The 15,699-nt window shown below is 42.8% G+C and overlaps 1 protein-coding gene across 1 annotated transcript in view; it reads left to right on the top strand.

Annotated features, from left to right (window-relative positions):
* Positions 1-14,710, top strand: part of triqk (triple QxxK/R motif containing) — a 64,749-nt gene extending 50,039 nt beyond the window's left edge. The window contains exon 4 of the mRNA XM_014143274.3: positions 13,856-14,710. Within this exon, the coding sequence (XP_013998749.3) occupies positions 13,856-13,963 (108 nt within the window). The 3' untranslated portion in view covers positions 13,964-14,710. The remainder of the gene's footprint in view (positions 1-13,855) is intronic.
* Positions 14,711-15,699: the final 989 nt, after the last annotated feature.

Raw genomic sequence — 15,699 nt, 5'->3', positions numbered from 1 at the left:
AGGTCATGTTTAATCCTGTCTGGTTTAGCATTCCAAATAAAATGAAATCTTTTTTTTGCTCATATGATTTAAAAAAAACGAGCGCCATTAGTAAGTAAGTAAGTAAACTGTGATGGGACCAATGAGTTAATCAATGTCTTGCCTAGTTTACTTTGATATGATAGTTAGTTATTATATCGATATTTGTGCATAAAGGCGTTTCCACCGACACCGATCCCGTATAATTAATTTTACAGAAACAAATTGTCTGTCTGCATTTATAAAAATCGTATTTCATGTTTCCATCAGCCCTGCAATTACTTTCCCGTGTAATTCATCCACATGACATGGTTGGATGGAAACCTGGTTATTAACAAATAAAGTTAAAAAAAAAATGTTTTATTATTATACCAGTCCACAAGGTGGCACAGCGCGCCTCTTACATTCTTTGGGGAACCCTGAGAAACCTTGGCGGTGGAACCCTGAGAAACCTTGGCGGTGGAACCCTGAGAACCCTGAGAAACCTTGGCGGTGGAACCCTGAGAAACCTTGGCGGTGGAACCCTGAGAACCCTGAGAAACCTTGGCGGTGGAACCCTGAGAACCCTGAGAAACCTTGGCGGTGGAACCCTGAGAACCCTGAGAAACCTTGGCGGAATTCAGTCACCTTCCATATTGATGAGAGCGGGGTTGAGTTGCTGGGTGGGTGTTGTCTGTGCACTCTCCTTTTTTCGGTCTCCTCTCCTGGGTGTATATAAATGTTACTCTTACATTTTAGTAATTTAGCAGACGCTCTTATCCAGAGCGACTTACAGTAGTGAATGCATTTCATACATTTTTTTTTCTTTTTTTTTTCCGTACTGGTCCCCCGTGTGAATCAAACCCACAACCCTGGCGTTGCAAACACCATGCTCTACCAACTTGAGCCACACGGGACCACTCTTGTGCGATCAGGAGTTTTGAGGATGTTTTGTCTTTTGTTCCTTTTGTGGTTGGATTTGCTAATAACTAAAGCTTCCATGTCTCCATTAAAACTCCCCGACTGGCGTAGTGGTATGGTGACTCTTCCATCAATTTGTTTTTGCTTATCATTTTCCTTTCTTCAATATATTGACAGGAAGGCACAGAGATCGTTGATGAAAACGTGCTCAGACTGGGACAAAGGTTAACCTTCCAACTGGACAACGACCCTAAGCTCACAGTCAAAACAATGCAGCAGTGGCTCGGGACAAGTCTCCTCGAGTTGCCCGGACTTTTGCTTTGTCATTATGGGGTAGTGTGTGTGTGTGTGTGTGTGTAGAAAAAACTATTTCATCCATTTTAGAATAAGGCTGTAACGTAACAAAATGTGGGGGAAAAAAATCTAGGTTTTTAAATGCTTTCCATTCAAGGGTTTTTCTTTATTTTTACTATTTTCTACATTGTATTATAATAGTGAAGATATAAAAACTATGAAACAACACATGAAATGTTGTGACCAAAAAAGTATTAGGACAGCTTTGCATACTCTTGGCGTTCTCTCAACCAGCTTCATGACGTAGTCACCTGGAATGCATTTCAATGAACAGGTGTGCCTTGTTCAGGTTAATTTGTGGACTTTTGTGCCTTAATGAGTTTGAGCCAATTAGTTGTGTTGTGACAAGGTAGGGGTGGTATACAGAAGATAGCCCTATTTGGTAAAAGACCAAGTCCATATTATGGCAAGAACAGCTCAAATAAGCAAAGAGAAACGACAGTTCATCATTACTTTAAGGCATGAAGGTCACTCAATATGGAAAATTACAAGAACTTTGAAAGTTTCTTCAAGTGTAGTCGCAAAAACCATCAAGTGCTATGATGAAACTGGCTCTTGTGAGGACAGCCACAGGAAAGGAAGACCCAGAGTCACCTCTGCTGCAGAGGATCAGTTCATTAGAGTTACCAGCCTCAGAAATTGCATCCCAAATAAATGCTTCACAGAGTTCAAGTAACAGACACATCTCAACATCAACTGTTCAGAGGAGACTGCAGCAATTTGACCATGAAGGCCTGATTCACACAAAACTCTACTAACCACTACCACTACCGGGACGGAATGCAGGGGAACCACCACCCGACCGGGACGGAATGCAGGGGAACCACCACCCGACCGGGACGGAATGCAGGGGAACCACCACCCGACCGGGACGGAATGCAGGGGAACCACCACCCGACCGGGACGGAATGCAGGGGAACCACCACCCGACCGGGACGGAATGCAGGGGAACCACCACCCGACCGGGACGGAATGCAGGGGAACCCTTCTACTTCCTGAACTGTAACATCCAATTAAATGTTATTAGTTCTATGTGTCATGGGTATCCGACCACACCGGAACGGCCGACCCTGACCCGCGGGTCATGTTAAAGTTTGTTTATACTGGTCTTCATCAAGCATTCCCTTAATCCCATTAGATTAGTCTAGATTAGTCCATATCGTGAAATACCAATGTTCTTAGTAAATGATGCATCTGATCAACTGGAATGGGGAGAATATCAAAGGGAATCGGATTAAATATTCCTCTGGTAGGAAGATGGAAACCACTTAAAGCCATACCGAAATATTGGATTGAAATGTGGATAATGGAATGGATATGGCCTCCCCTTCAATATAGTATTTTAACACTGCAGAAATCATGTTTTTATATTTCTTTTAGAAGGGTCATCTTCCTGTTTGTCTTTGAGGCTATGGGCTTAATGTTTTTTATTACACTGTTAGCCTGATTTTGGGGAACACCACTCTCTCTCGCTTGACAGTTGCTGCTTTGTTGGGCCTGTTATTGTGTGAGACGATTTGAGGACTCCTCTCCGTGTGTTCTGGTCTCCACTGCAGCTGCTGTCTCCTAGGGCTCCAGCTGGCCGTGCAGCCAGGCGGGCAGACAGGCTGTCCTGGAGCCCAGAGCGTGTGTGTGTGTGTGTGTGTGTGTGTGTGTGTGTGTGTGGCAGGCAGGCAGGCAGGCAGGCAGGTAGGCCTGGGCCAGCTGCTCCATAGAGCTGGTGGATCTTGGCATACTGCGAGAGCTGCTGTGCAGTGACCAGGTGGTGTGATGTTGTTCGGGGAGCCAAGGAGCGGGAACCCACCTTCTGTGGTCTCTCTCTCTTTCTCTCAATTCAATTCAGTAAATGCTTTATTGGAATTAATGGCTGTTGCCAGAGCAATGTATTGTGTGTGAGTGCTATGGGGCGAAAGTCATTTAGACATGTTACCTTGGTATTCTTATGCACAGGGACTATTGTTGTCTGCTTGAAACATGTAGGTATTACAGACTGGGTCAGGGAGAAGTTGAAAATGCTCTCGTATGGTTCAGTGTTAATTGCCTTGAAGTGAGCATAGAAGGCATTTAGCTCGTCTGGTAGGCTCGCATCACTGGCCAGCTCACGGCTGGGTTTCCCTTACTACACCATGCGACCAGTGTCAGAGCCGGTGTAGTAGGATTCAATCTTAGTGCTGTATTGACGCTTTGCCTGTTTTGATTGTTCGGCGGAGGGCATAGCAGGATTTCTTATAAGTGTGTCCCGCTCCTTGAAAGTGGTAGCTCTAGCTTTTAGCTCAGCGCGGATGTTGCCTGTAATCCATGGCTTCTGGTTGGGATATGTACGTACGGTCACTTTTGGGACGACGTTGTTGATTTCACTTATTGATGAAGCCGGTGACTTGAGCTGGTAAAATCCTCAATGCCATTGAATGAATCTTGGAACATATTTCATTCTGCTATTGAAACAGTCCTGTAGCTTAATATCCACTTGTAGGCAGGAATCAGGAGGATAGATTTTTATGGTGAGATTTGCCAAATTCGGGAAGAGGTGAGGGCTTTGTATTCGTCGCTGTTCGTGGAGTAAAGGTGATCTAGAGGTTTATTTTTGTATTTTTTTGGCCTCTAGTTGCATAGGTGACATGCTGGTAGAAATGATGTCAGTTTTATTGCATTATAAGAAATGTAATATTTTTGTTCAGTATAGTTGAGAGAAAAGAAACACTGCTCTTTTTTTTTCTTTTTTTTTTAAGTTTTACATATCAGCCTCAGAGCTTTTTTGTGTTTTTAATTTGCACCCATATGTAGACATCGATCCACCCACATCCGTTCAATGCGGTTTCATAAATAAGTACAGATCCGGTCAAACGTTTCAACACCGACTCATTCAAGGGTTTTTCTTTATTTTTACTATTTTCTACAATATAGTATTTTGAGCTGTTTTGAAGCTGGTGTACAAAATCTAAAGTAAAAGATGCAAAAACAGAAATAGCGCACAGCGTAGATCTACCAATTCTTAGACTGGCTTTCAACGAGAATGATAGATCTATAATGCACATTTCTATCTGAATATGGTCGGGTCGCCCAAAAAAGTAACATTGACAAAAAAAAAAATGTATTATTGGAGACCGCGCCCCCCTTGAGTTTACCCGACGCAGCCGTCCTGTCGATGTGAAACGCGGGATTCGAACCCGGGATACGAACCCGGGATTCGAACCCGGGCTTCGCATGGGAGCAGCCGACGTCTTAGACCATTAAACCAAGAGGAAACTCCCTGTTGTCTGAAAATACAGACACTGGTTTTGAAGTACGCAGGAAGGGCTACCACATCATGTGACCACGAGTAACCATGCCCGACTCATGTCTGCTGGATTCACCCCCCCCCCCCCCCCTTTTTACCTCTTCACCCACGAGAGACTGCTCGATGTTGGGCGCCAATGTAACACGTGGGATATGAAACAGGGTATCCACTGGTTCTGAAGATACCTCATCACCATGAGCAACCATGCTACATATAGAAAAAAAAAACATCTTTGTTCAGCCACGACTCTGAGAAAAACAGGATATTACAGTTATTCAGATCCCGTTGATAGGATGGTCTCCACAGAGCTCGTCCAGTTTATTCTCCAGTGATTGCACGTTGGCCAATAGAACGGAGGGCATGGGTGCTTTATCAACTTGCTAACGTGGTCTCATCAGGTGTTCCGTATGCCGGCCTCTGTAACGCTGCCTTTTTCCTTTTTCGAATGTCGGGGATTTGGGCCTGGCCGCCCAGGATGAGGGTCGGGGATTTGGGCCTGGCCGCCCAGGATGAGGGTCGGGGATTTGGGCCTGGCCGTCCAGGATGAGGGTCGGGGATTTGGGCCTGGCCGCCCAGGATGAGGGTCGGGGATTTGGGCCTGGCCGCCCAGGATGAGGGTCGGGGATTTGGGCCTGGCCGCCCAGGATGAGGGTCGGGGATTTGGGCCTGGCCGCCCAGGATGAGGGTCGGGGATTTGGGCCTGGCCGTCCAGGATGAGGGTCGGGGATTTGGGCCTGGCCGCCCAGGATGAGGGTCGGGGATTTGGGCCTGGCCGTCCAGGATGAGGGTCGGGGATTTGGGCCTGGCCGTCCAGGATGAGGGTCGGGGATTTGGGCCTGGCCGCCCAGGATGAGTAAGTTTGTCCTTCGCCGTCGACTCATTTATGTAGAAATCCTCATCCAAGTGGAGGTGAGTGATCGCTGTTCTGATGTCCAGAAGCTTTTTTCGGTCATAGGAAACATTGCGTACAAGAAAAGTTAAGATCAGCGCCAAAAAAACCAAAATGGAACAAGATGGCTGCTATTTCCCCATAGTGTTTAGTTCCGCTTCCACACGCCAACCCTCCACCATATTATTATGTGGAGGTTATTAAGTGTTTGTGTTCAAAATAAGTCAAAGAATAACGTAATGATGTACATCCAAAGAATAGTGTGACCATTAGTTTGTTTATCTATCTATCACATGATGAAACATATTTAACTAATGGTCACCATGTTGGAATTGCCCCAAAAATAATACTTTGTATTCAGGACATAAAGTACATTTCTTTGACAGATTGTTTGCAGTATTACTTTAGTTCATTATTGTAAACAGGATTAATGTTTTGGAATATTTTTATTCTGTGCAGGCTTTCTTTTCGCTCTGTCATTTAGGTTAGTATTGTTGAGTAACTACAATGTTGTTGATCCATCCTCAGTTCTCTCCTATCACAGCCATTCAACTCTGTAACTGTTTTAAAGTCACCATTGGCCTCATGGTGAAATCCCTGAGCAGTTTCCTTCCTCTCTGGCAACTGAGTTAGGAAGGACGCCTGTATCTTTGTAGTGACTGGGTGTATTGATACACCATCCAAAGTGTAATTAATAACTTCACTGTGCTAAAAGGGATATTCAATGTCTCTATTTATTTTTTTACCCATCTACCAATAGGTGCCCTTCTTTCATGGAAAACCTCCCTGTTCTTTGGGTGTGTTTTGAAATTCACTGCCTTATAGATAATCGTATGTGTGGGGTACAGAGATGAGGTAGTCATTGAAATGAGTACTCCTGAATTTATTTAGGCTTGCCATAACAAGGGGTTGAATACTTAAAAAAAATAAAAAATAATTATAAACATTTATAAAAACATAATCCCGCTTTGACACTATGGGGTTTGTGTGTGTGTGTGTGTGTGTGTGTGTGTGTGTGTGTGTGTGTGTGTGTGTGTGTGTGGTGTGTGTGTGTGTGTGTGTGTGTGTGTGTGTGTGTGTGTAGGCCAGTGACACAAAATACTGTGGTATGATATTATGAACTAGATTCAAGACTATATTTCAGATGCATCAAGATATTTAGAGCTCTTTTTTTTTGGAGTGGATGTCTGTCAACGTAGCCCGGCCTAATTCGGCCCTACATGCATTTGTTGGTGTTTTTTCAAATATTTCTACAATATCTCTGTTGGATGCTTGTCCCATTTTTAGTGTAGCTATGATACCTCACATCCATACAGCGCAATGAACTAGATAATACTATCAAATACTCTCTGAGTGTAGAACTAGAATTTGAACTCCGCACTTGGTTTTCCGAATACATTTGATTTTATTAAATCAAACTTTCCCCTTATACCTCTTTTGAATAAGTCTATAAAATAGTCCTTTATTATTATTGTTATTATTTTTTTATTTTTTTTATATCAATAAAACAAGCAAATATTTTCCCATTTTTATTTTGTTACATAATCTATCAATTATTGTGTGTGTGTTTCTCTGTCAATATGGCTCATTGACTCATCTGGATGCAAATTTGACCCAAGATGTGGGGTGTAAATGTAGTCAATAGTGTTTTGGAAGAAAGGCCATTCGATTTCTTTATTCAACATACGAAAGTTGAATAACATGAGCACCTTGCAGCTTAGTGCTGTTTTTTTTCAGCTTCTCATTTTTGATGCTGTCAAAAACAAACATTTTGTTTTTGTTTTTAGTGATTTCACCTTTTTATCAAATCAAAGTTTATTTGTCACGGGCGCTGAGTACAACAGGTTGTAGACCTCACAGTGAAATGCTTACTTACAGGCTCTAACCAACAGTGCAAAAAAGGTATTAGGTGAACAATAGGTAGGTAAAGAAATAAAACAACAGTAAAATGACAGGCTATATACAGTAGCGAGGCTACATACAGACACCAGTTAGTCAGGCTGATTGAGGTACCATGTACATGTAGGTATGGTTAAAGTGACTATGCATATATGATGAACAGAGAGTAGCAGCAGCGTAAAAGAGGGGTTGGCGGGTGGTGGGTGGCGGGACACAATGCAGATAGCCCGGTTAGCCAATGTGCGGGAGCACTGGTTGGTCGGCCCAATGGAGGTAGTATGTACATGAATGTATAGTTAAAGTGACTATGCATATATGATAAACAGAGAGTAGCAGCAGCGTAAAAGAGGGGTTAGTTCTGAAATTGGAAAATAAAGTAGGTTTTGATTGTTGATTCTAATATAAGTTTTTCTTTGATCAGATTGTGGTTTTGAGTAGGTAGTGCTTGTTGTTCAAGTTATTCCACACAGATCTGATGTAGATCTATAGAATCCACTGTTTCCTTCTAATGTTTGATATACAAGTCAACAGTCATTCAAGGGGTTTTCTTTATTTCTACTTATTTCTACATTGTAGAATAATAGTGAAGACGTCAAAACTATGAAATAACAGACATGGAATCATCTAGTAACCAAAAAGTGTTTTTATATTTTTGATTTTTCAAAGTAGCCACCCTTTGCCTTGATGACAGCTTTGCACACTCTAGGCATTCTCTCAACCAGCTTCATGAGGAATGCATTTCCAACAGTCTTGAAGGAGTTCCCACATATGCTGAGCACTTGTTTGCTGCATTTCCTTCATCTTGTGGTCCAACTCATCCCAAACCATCTCAATTGGGTTGAGGTCGGGTGATTGTGGAGGCCAGGTCATCTGATGCAGCACTACATCACTCTCCTTCTTGGTCAAATAGTCCTTACACAGCCTGGAGGTGTGTTGGGTCATAGTCCTGTTGAAAAACAAATGATAGTCCCACTAAGCGCAAACCAGATGGGATGGCGTATCTCTGCAGAATGCTGTGGTAGCCATGCTGGTTAAGTGTGCCTTGAATTCTAAATAAATCACAGACAGTGTTACCAGCAAAGCACCCCCACACCATCACACCTCTTCCTCCATGCTTCACGGTGGGAACCACACATGCAGAGATCATCCGTTCACCTCTCTGTGTCTCACAAAGACACGGCGGTTGGAACCAAAAATCTCTGGACAGATTTCCACCGGTCTAATGTCCATTGCTCGTGTTTCTTGGCCCAAGCAAGTCTCTTCTTCTTATTGGTGTCCTTTAGTAGTGGTTTCTTGGCAGCAATTTGACCATGAAGGCCTGAACCACGCAGTCTCCTCTGAACAGTTGATGTTGAGATGTGTCTGTTACTTGAACTCTGAAGCATTTATTTGGGCTGCAATTTCTGAGGCTGGTTACTCTAATGAACTTATCCTCTGCAGCAGAGGTAACTCATGTCTCTGACCTATTCATCGTCAGCCTTGGCCTGTCATTTCACCCTGTCTCTGACCTACCCATCAGCCTTGGCCTGTCATTCCTCCCTGTCTCTGACCTACTCATCATCAGCCTTGGCCTGTCATTCCTCCCTCTCTGACCTACTCATCAGCCTTGGCCTGTAATTCCACCCTGTCTCTGACCTACTCATCATCAGCCTTGGCCTGTCATTCCTCCCTGTCTCTGACCTACCCATCAGCCTTGGCCTGTCATTCCTCCCTGTCTCTGACCTACTCATCATCAGCCTTGACCTGTCATTCCACCCTGTCTCTGATCTACCCATCAGCCTTGGCCTGTCATTCCTCCCTGTCTCTAACCTACTCATCATCAGCCTTGGCCTGTCAATCCTCCCTGTCTCTAACCTACTCATCATCAGCCTTGGCCTGTCAATCCTCCCTGTCTCTGACCTACTCATCATCAGCCTTGGCCTGTCATTCCTCCCTGTCTCTGACCTACTCATCATCAGCCTTGGCCTGTCATTCCTCCCTGTCTCTGATCTACCCATCAGCCTTGGCCTGTCATTCCACCCTGTCTCTGACCTACCCATCAGCCTTGGCCTGTCATTCCACCCTGTCTCTGACCTACCCATCAGCCTTGGCCTGTCATTCCACCCTGTCTCTGACCTACCCATCAGCCTTGGCCTGTCATTCCACCCTGTCTCTGATCTACCCATCAGCCTTGGCCTGTCATTCCACCCTGTCTCTGATCTACCCATTATCCTTGGCCTGTCATTCCTCCCTGTCTCTGACCTACTCATCAGCCTTGGCCTGTCATTCCACCCTGTCTCTGACCTACCCATCAGCCTTGGCCTGTCATTCCTCCCTGTCTCTGACCTACTCATCATCAGCCTTGGCCTGTCATTCCTCCCTGTCTCTGACCTACTCATCATCAGCCTTGGCCTGTCATTCCTCCCTGTCTCTGACCTACTCATCAGCCTTGGCCTGTCATTCCTCCCTGTCTCTGACCTACTCATCATCAGCCTTGGCCTGTCATTCCACCCTGTCTCTGACCTACCCATCAGCCTTGGCCTGTCATTCCACCCTGTCTCTGACCTACCCATCAGCCTTGGCCTGTCATTCCTCCCTGTCTCTGATCTACCCATCAGCCTTGGCCTGTCTGTGATACAGTATTAATATTGACCTCTATATTAGTTGTGATTCGGGGTTAATATGGGGTTGAATAACTGTGTGATACAGTATTAATATTGACCTCTATATTAGTTGTGATTCTGGGTTAACTGCCTCAGATCAATATGAGGTTGAATAAATGTTTGATACAGTATTAATATTGACCTCTATATTAGTTGTGATTCGGGGTTAATATGGGGTTGAATAACTGTGTGACACAGTATTAATATTGACCTCTATATTAGTTGTGATTCGGGGTTAATATGGGGTTGAATAACTGTGTGACACAGTATTAATATTGACCTCTATATTAGTTGTGATTCAGGGTTAATATGGGGTTGAATAACTGTGACACAGTATTAATATTGACCTCTATATTAGTTGTGATTCGGGGTTAATATGGGGTTGAATAACTCTGTGATACAGTATTAATATTGACCTCTATATTAGTTGTGATTCGGGGTTAATATGGGGTTGAATAACTGTGTGATACAGTATTAATATTGACCTCTATATTAGTTGTGATTCGGGGTTAATATGGGGTTGAATAACTGTGTGAAACAGTATTAATATTGACCTCTATATTAGTTGTGATTCGGGGTTAATATGGGGTTGAATAACTGTGTGAAACAGTATTAATATTGACCTCTATATTAGTTGTGATTCGGGGTTAATATGGGGTTGAATAACTGTGTGACACAGTATTAATATTGACCTCTATATTAGTTGTGATTCGGGGTTAATATGGGGTTGAATAACTGTGTGATACAGTATTAATATTGACCTCTATATTAGTTGTGATTCAGGGTTAATATGGGGTTGAATAACTGTGACACAGTATTAATATTGACCTCTATATTAGTTGTGATTCGGGGTTAATATGGGGTTGAATAACTGTGACACAGTATTAATATTGACCACTATATTAGTTGTGATTCGGGGTTAACAGCCTCAGATCAATATGGGGTTGAATAACTGTGTGAAACAGTATTAATATTGACCACTATATTAGTTGTGATTCAGGGTTAATATGGGGTTGAATAACTGTGTGACACAGTATTAATATTGACCTCTATATTAGTTGTGATTCAGGGTTAATATGGGGTTGAATAACTGTGTGAAGCAGTATTAATATTGACCTCTATATTAGTTGTGATTCGGGGTTAACAGCCTCAGATCAATACGGGGTTGAATAACTGTGTGAAACAGTATTAATATTGACCTCTATATTAGTTGTGATTCGGGGTTAATATGGGGTTGAATAACTGTGTGACACAGTATTAATATTGACCTCTATATTAGTTGTGATTCGGGGTTAACAGCCTCAGATCAATACGGGGTTGAATAACTGTGTGATACAGTATTAATATTGACCTCTATATTAGTTGTGATTCGGGGTAACAGCCTCAGATCAATACGGGGTTGAATAACTGTGTGAAACAGTATTAATATTGACCACTATATTAGTTTCGGGGTTAACAGCCTCAGATCAATATGGGGTTGAATAACTGTGTGATACAGTATTAATATTGACCTCTATATTAGTTTCGGGGTTAACAGCCTCAGATCAATACGGGGTTGAATAACTGTGTGAAACAGTATTAATATTGACCTCTATATTAGTTGTGATTCGGGGTTAACAGCCTCAGATCAATACGGGGTTGAATAACTGTGTGATACAGTATTAATATTGACCTCTATATTAGTTGTGATTCAGGGTTAATATGGGGTTGAATAACTGTGTGATGCAGTATTAATATTGACCTCTATATTAGTTGTGATTCGGGGTTAACAGCCTCAGATCAATACGGGGTTGAATAACTGTGTAACAGTATTAATATTGACCTCTATATTAGTTGTGATTCGGGGTTAATATGGGGTTGAATAACTGTGTGACACAGTATTAATATTGACCTCTATATTAGTTGTGATTCGGGGTTAACAGCCTCAGATCAATACGGGGTTGAATAACTGTGTGAAACAGTATTAATATTGACCTCTATATTAGTTGTGATTCGGGGTTAATATGGGGTTGAATAACTGTGTGATACAGTATTAATATTGACCTCTATATTAGTTTCGGGGTTAACAGCCTCAGATCAATACGGGGTTGAATAACTGTGTGATACAGTATTAATATTGACCTCTATATTAGTTGTGATTCGGGGTTAACAGCCTCAGATCAATACGGGGTTGAATAACTGTGTGATACAGTATTAATATTGACCACTATATTAGTTGTGATTCGGGGTTAACAGCCTCAGATCAATACGGGGTTGAATAACTGTGTGAAACAGTATTAATATTGACCTCTATATTAGTTGTGATTCGGGGTTAACAGCCTCAGATCAATACGGGGTTGAATAACTGTGTGAAACAGTATTAATATTGACCTCTATATTAGTTGTGATTCGGGGTTAATATGGGGTTGAATAACTGTGTGACACAGTATTAATATTGACCTCTATATTAGTTGTGATTCGGGGTTAACAGCCTCAGATCAATATGGGGTTGAATAACTGTGTGACACAGTATTAATATTGACCTCTATATTAGTTGTGATTCGGGGTTAACAGCCTCAGATCAATACGGGGTTGAATAACTGTGGACACAGTATTAATATTGACCTCTATATTAGTTGTGCGGGGTTAACAGCCTCAGATCAATACGGGGTTGAATAACTGTGTGATACAGTATTAATATTGACCTCTATATTAGTTCGGGGTTAACAGCCTCAGATCAATACGGGGTTGAATAACTGTGTGATACAGTATTAATATTGACCTCTATATTAGTTTCGGGGTTAACAGCCTCAGATCAATACGGGGTTGAATAACTGTGTGATACAGTATTAATATTGACCTCTATATTAGTTGTGATTCGGGGTTAACAGCCTCAGATCAATACGGGGTTGAATAACTGTGTGATACAGTATTAATATTGACCTCTATATTAGTTTCGGGGTTAACAGCCTCAGATCAATACGGGGTTGAATAACTTCAGCACAGCACTTTGCTGTTGTTCACCATCTCATTTTTGTGATGCCGTTAAAACCACAATATTTTTAGTGATTTGATCTTAAGTGCTAATTCCTCATGTGGAATTGGGAAAAAATTTAGGTTTTTGATTGATTCTAATATTTTAGAAGTTTTTCCTTAAATCGGATTTAGATTTTGTTTTTATTTCGGTGTCGTTTTTCAAAATGTTCTTTCCAGATGTTTGTCACCCCTCTTTTTTATAAATCCATGTGGTCTTTGTACCTTAACTTTAGGTACGACAGTTTAACTCATGAGGGATCAATGGATATACACTGAGTATACTATACATTAGGAACACCTTCCTAATATTGACTTGCAACCCCCGCTCCCCCTTTTACCCTCAACAGCCTCAGTTAGTCAGGGCAGACCCGGTGTCGATTTCGTTCCACAGGGATGCTGGCCCCATGTTGACTCCAATGTTTCCCCACAGTTGTGTCGAGATGACTGGATGTCCTTTGGGTGGTGGACCATTCTTGATTCAACAGTTTCCCCATGTGTATGTGAAAAAACCCGGCAGCGTTGCAGTTCTTGACACTCAAACCGGTCCCCCTGGGCACCTACTACCAAACCCCGTTCAAAGACACTTTAATCTTTTTGTCTTTCCCATTCACCCTCTGAATGGCACACAAACACAATCCATGTCTCAATTGTCTCAAGGCTTAAAAAATCCTTCTTTAACCTGTCATCCTCCCCTTCATCTACACTGATTTGAAATGGATTTAACACGGAAGGGATCGTAGTTTTCACCTGGTCATTCTATGTCATGGAAAGTATACTCACTGTATAACATTATTTAAAAATTGCAGATTGCCTCTTTTTTTTTTAACTATATACATGTCCCTCCCCTTTCTGTGATTGCAGGATGCTTTCCTGGTCATCTTAGCCGTCCTGGTTTTCATGCTCTGTGTGTACGCGTTCTTCTACCTCAACCTGAGCACTGAACTGGACATGGACCTGGATGTGGACTAAAGCAGGAGAGGACAACTTAACCTCGGGGTCTTGCTGGGCTGGTCTATTCTCAGGCTCTGTCAATATGGCTCATTGACTCATCTGGATGCAAATTTGACCCAAGATTTTTGTTTTTGTCTGATTCCGTGTAGGTTTTTCCCCATTTCTGTTTACTCCATTTTGTTTTTCCCTGTTTTTTTTTGGGGGGGGGGGGTTTGTTCTCAAAATCACACTTTTAAAAAAAAAAATAAAACATCCAATTTTAGTTTTGGTTCTAAGTCTGGAACGATGCTTAAACTACGTCAGAAGACCACTTGAGGTCTGGGGGAAAAAATAAACAAATATATAATTTTCGATGCAAGTGCACACCAGCAATAGACTGTTTGATAAGCGATGATACTCTAGCGTTCATATGATGGAAGAGTTTGCAAAACAATTGGCCACTGGATTGTTGCAAATAAACATATCATTCTGCCAATTCGGAATAGGCTACTGTTTGTAGTTAACATTTAATTGAGAAGGGGGTTTTTTGGGGAGGGGGGGGGGGGGGGGGGAGGTTTACCATCTACCAAGAAGACGGTGGACATTGCATTAGCATCATCGCTAACAGCTACATAAAGTGGTAGACAAATGCGCGAACACACACAGACGGGCCGTCCTGTTGCCTCTTCATAAATATGAATCACTGATGCATTTTATTCATGTCTTTTTATATAGTAATGTTGAGAATATTAATGAATGTTCAATAAATGTTGGAATATTGTTGAATTCCGTTTTTTTTATTTTTTATATATCTGGATTCTCCGCAACACAGATTTTATATATATACATCCTGTCCTGGACAACCTCTTCTCCTCTAGATCGCCATCTGAAGAGTCTTCCTGATTTACAGAGGAGACTTTCCAACCTCGACCCGGCACTAACAGAAGGAGACGTTCTAACCTCGACCCGGCACTAACGGAAGGAGACGTTCTAACCTCGACCCGGCACTAACAGAAGGAGACGTTCTAACCTCGACCCGGCACTAACAGAAGGAGACGTTCTAACCTCGACCCGGCACTAACAGAAGGAGACGTTCCAACCTCGACCCGGCACTGACAGAAGGAGACGTTCTAACCTCGACCCGGCACTAACAGAAGGAGACGTTCTAACCTCGACCCGGCACTAACAGAAGGAGACGTTCTAACCTCGACCCGGCACTAACAGAAGGAGACGTTCTAACCTCGACCCGGCACTAACAGAAGGAGACGTTCTAACCTCGACCCGGCACTAACAGAAGGAGACGTTCTAACCTCGACCCGGCACTAACGGAAGGAGACGTTCTAACCTCGACCCGGCACTAACAGAAGGAGACTTTCCAACCTCGACCCGGCACTAACAGAAGGAGACGTTCTAACCTCGACCCGGCACTAACAGAAGGAGACTTTCTAACCTCGACCCGGCACTAACAGAAGGAGACTTTCTAACCTCGACCCGGCACTAACAGAAGGAGACGTTCTAACCTCGACCCGGCACTAACAGAAGGAGACTTTCTAACCTCGACCCGGCACTAACAGAAGGAGACTTTCTAACCTCGACCCGGCACTAACAGAGGAGACTTTCCAACCTCGACCCGGCACTAACAGAAGGAGACTTTCTAACCTCGACCCGGCACTAACAGAAGGAGACGTTCTAACCTCGACCCGGCACTAACAGAAGGAGACGTTCCAACCTCGACCCGGCACTAACAGAAGGAGAAACACGGATATTGTCTTCTA

This window comes from Salmo salar, chromosome 14 (assembly GCF_965601325.2).
Source record: "Salmo salar chromosome 14, fSalSal1, whole genome shotgun sequence".
Taxonomy (NCBI): Eukaryota; Metazoa; Chordata; class Actinopteri; order Salmoniformes; family Salmonidae; genus Salmo; species Salmo salar.
The sequence above is the reverse complement of the archived record's forward strand: the minus strand, read 5'-3'. Positions and strand labels throughout refer to the sequence as shown.